The sequence below is a fragment of the Charadrius vociferus genome, unplaced genomic scaffold (genome assembly GCF_000708025.1).
Source record: "Charadrius vociferus isolate BGI_N301 unplaced genomic scaffold, ASM70802v2 scaffold259, whole genome shotgun sequence".
Taxonomy (NCBI): Eukaryota; Metazoa; Chordata; class Aves; order Charadriiformes; family Charadriidae; genus Charadrius; species Charadrius vociferus.
Genome location: NW_009661368.1, coordinates 5,518,155 through 5,520,150, shown reverse-complemented (window position 1 = coordinate 5,520,150; position 1,996 = coordinate 5,518,155). Strand labels below are relative to the sequence as shown.

Sequence of the window (1,996 nt, the reverse complement as noted above, 5' to 3'; positions counted from 1 at the left end):
CCACAGGCTGCAGCCCCCTGCGGTTCTGGCCCTTGGGCCCTTTGCGAAGGGAAACTGAGGCACACAGGAACCTCAGCAGCTTTCCGGCCGCGTCCCAAGGGCAGAGCCTCATCCCCCCACTTTAGACCCGCTGCCGAGAGCACCTTACAGCCACGGGGAGAGGAGGGGACAGGCCGTTCCCGGGGGGGTTCAGCGCTGCAAAAGAAGCGGGGGCAGCGGCAGCGGTGTAAATGTACTGCGGGACACGGTGTATTTACCCGCAGAGAGGAGCGGGACGGGCAGGCACCGCGCTCCAGGGATGCTCTGCACTGAGCACCCGCTCCCGGGGGGCCGAGCGCGACCCCCCGCAGACAGCCCCACCATGGGCAGCACCTGGCACAGCAGGGTTAGGGGTCAGATGTGCTAATTAGCCGCTGATAATGATTGCTCCTGCCCTGCTTTAGCAGGTAATGAGTGTTTTCTGGGGAGGAGGCTCTCTCCCCCAGCTGTGAGGTATGATGGACCGATGTCGGTCTCTCCCTGGCTGGCTCCGAGCTGCCGCTCTGCCAGGAAAGGGCTTTTGCTCCCTTTTGGGTCTGCGTGAAGCCCGCACCAAAATACATCTCAGTTTGGGAAATTCAGCTGAAACCAATGCCACGCTCCAGCCCAGCTGAGCGGAGGCGGGACAGACCCTGTGAGCGATCGCCAAAAGGCTCCGTGATAACCAGAGCCTGGAACGGCCTCGGAGTGAGCACGGGGGATGCGTTCGGGCACGGTCCCTCCGGGATGGGACCGGGGATGAGCAGGGCTGAGCCATGTCGGGAGGGACGCAGCGGGAAACCCCACAGCCCTGCGGGACTGACGGTAACGTCAGTCTTTTTTGCCTTCCTCACGGGGACCCGGCAGCACCAAACCCACCCCGGAGGAGGTGCGGGGTTGGGCACAGTCCTTCGACAAGCTGATGAAGAGCCCGGCGGGTCGCAACGTCTTCCGGGAGTTCTTGCGGACTGAGTACAGCGAGGAGAACATGCTCTTCTGGCTGGCGTGCGAGGAGCTCAAAAACGAGTGCAACAAGCACACCATCGACGAGAAGGCCAGGATGATCTACGAGGACTACATCTCCATCCTCTCGCCCAAGGAGGTACGGGGCAGAGCCCCTCCTGCGGCTCTCGAGCGGTGGGCTCGGGCAAAAAATGAGGCTGTGGAGGGGGTTATTCCTTAGGGAAAGGGCTCTGTCCTGGCTGCTGCTGTGGCAATTTGGGGATGGGTGGTTGGGGATGAGTTTGGCAGGGTGATGGGTTTGCTTAGTGCTTGTGGATGATGGTGGGGAGGATATCCCCGGCTCCCCCCAGCCCCTGCCCCAGAACTCCCGGGACGCAGCCGGCGGCAGCACCGGGGGCCGGATTGTGCTGCGGGACCAAAACCTCAGGAGGGCACCAGCGGGCCGAGGAGATGCCGCATCCCACAGCTCAGAGCATCCCCAGGGTGGGAGCACCCCCGGGCCACCTCCCTGTGCCCAGCACGGGGACACGGGGAGGAGCCGGAGACCTCCCTGCAACTCTCTCCCCAAAACACGCAGCCTCCGGTGCGAATACACCCCGGGGTGGAGCACGCCGAGGGCTCCCCGTGGTGCTCCTGCATTGATACCCAATTTCCCGCGAGAGCTGGCACAGGGGTGGGTGCCGGGGCCGGGGGGCATGGCACTGGGGGTCCTTCAACCCCCTCAAATCCATCTCCATTTCTCTCCCTGCTCCCAGGTGAGCCTGGACTCGCGGGTGCGGGAGGTCATCAATCGGAAGATGCAGGAGCCGTCCTCGCACACCTTCGACGACGCGCAGCTCCAGATCTACACGCTCATGCACAGAGACTCCTACCCTCGCTTCCTGACCTCTGCCATATACAAATCGCTGCTCCAGAGCGTCTCCCGCTCCTCTTCGGAGTCCTAAGGGCGCCCGCTGGCTGCGGGGACCTCGGCGGGGGCGCGGGGGCCGGTTGGGGGGCGCTGGCACCCCCCCCC

General features: G+C 64.4%; 1 protein-coding gene across 1 annotated transcript in view; it reads left to right on the top strand.

Moving 5' to 3' along the window:
- The window catches only part of RGS19 (regulator of G-protein signaling 19), a 5,531-nt gene extending 3,606 nt beyond the window's left edge, over positions 1-1,925 (top strand). The window contains exons 3-4 of the mRNA XM_009893571.1: positions 854-1,120; positions 1,737-1,925. Of these exons, the coding sequence (XP_009891873.1) occupies positions 854-1,120; positions 1,737-1,925 (456 nt within the window). The remainder of the gene's footprint in view (positions 1-853; positions 1,121-1,736) is intronic.
- The last annotated feature ends 71 nt before the right edge of the window (positions 1,926-1,996 follow it).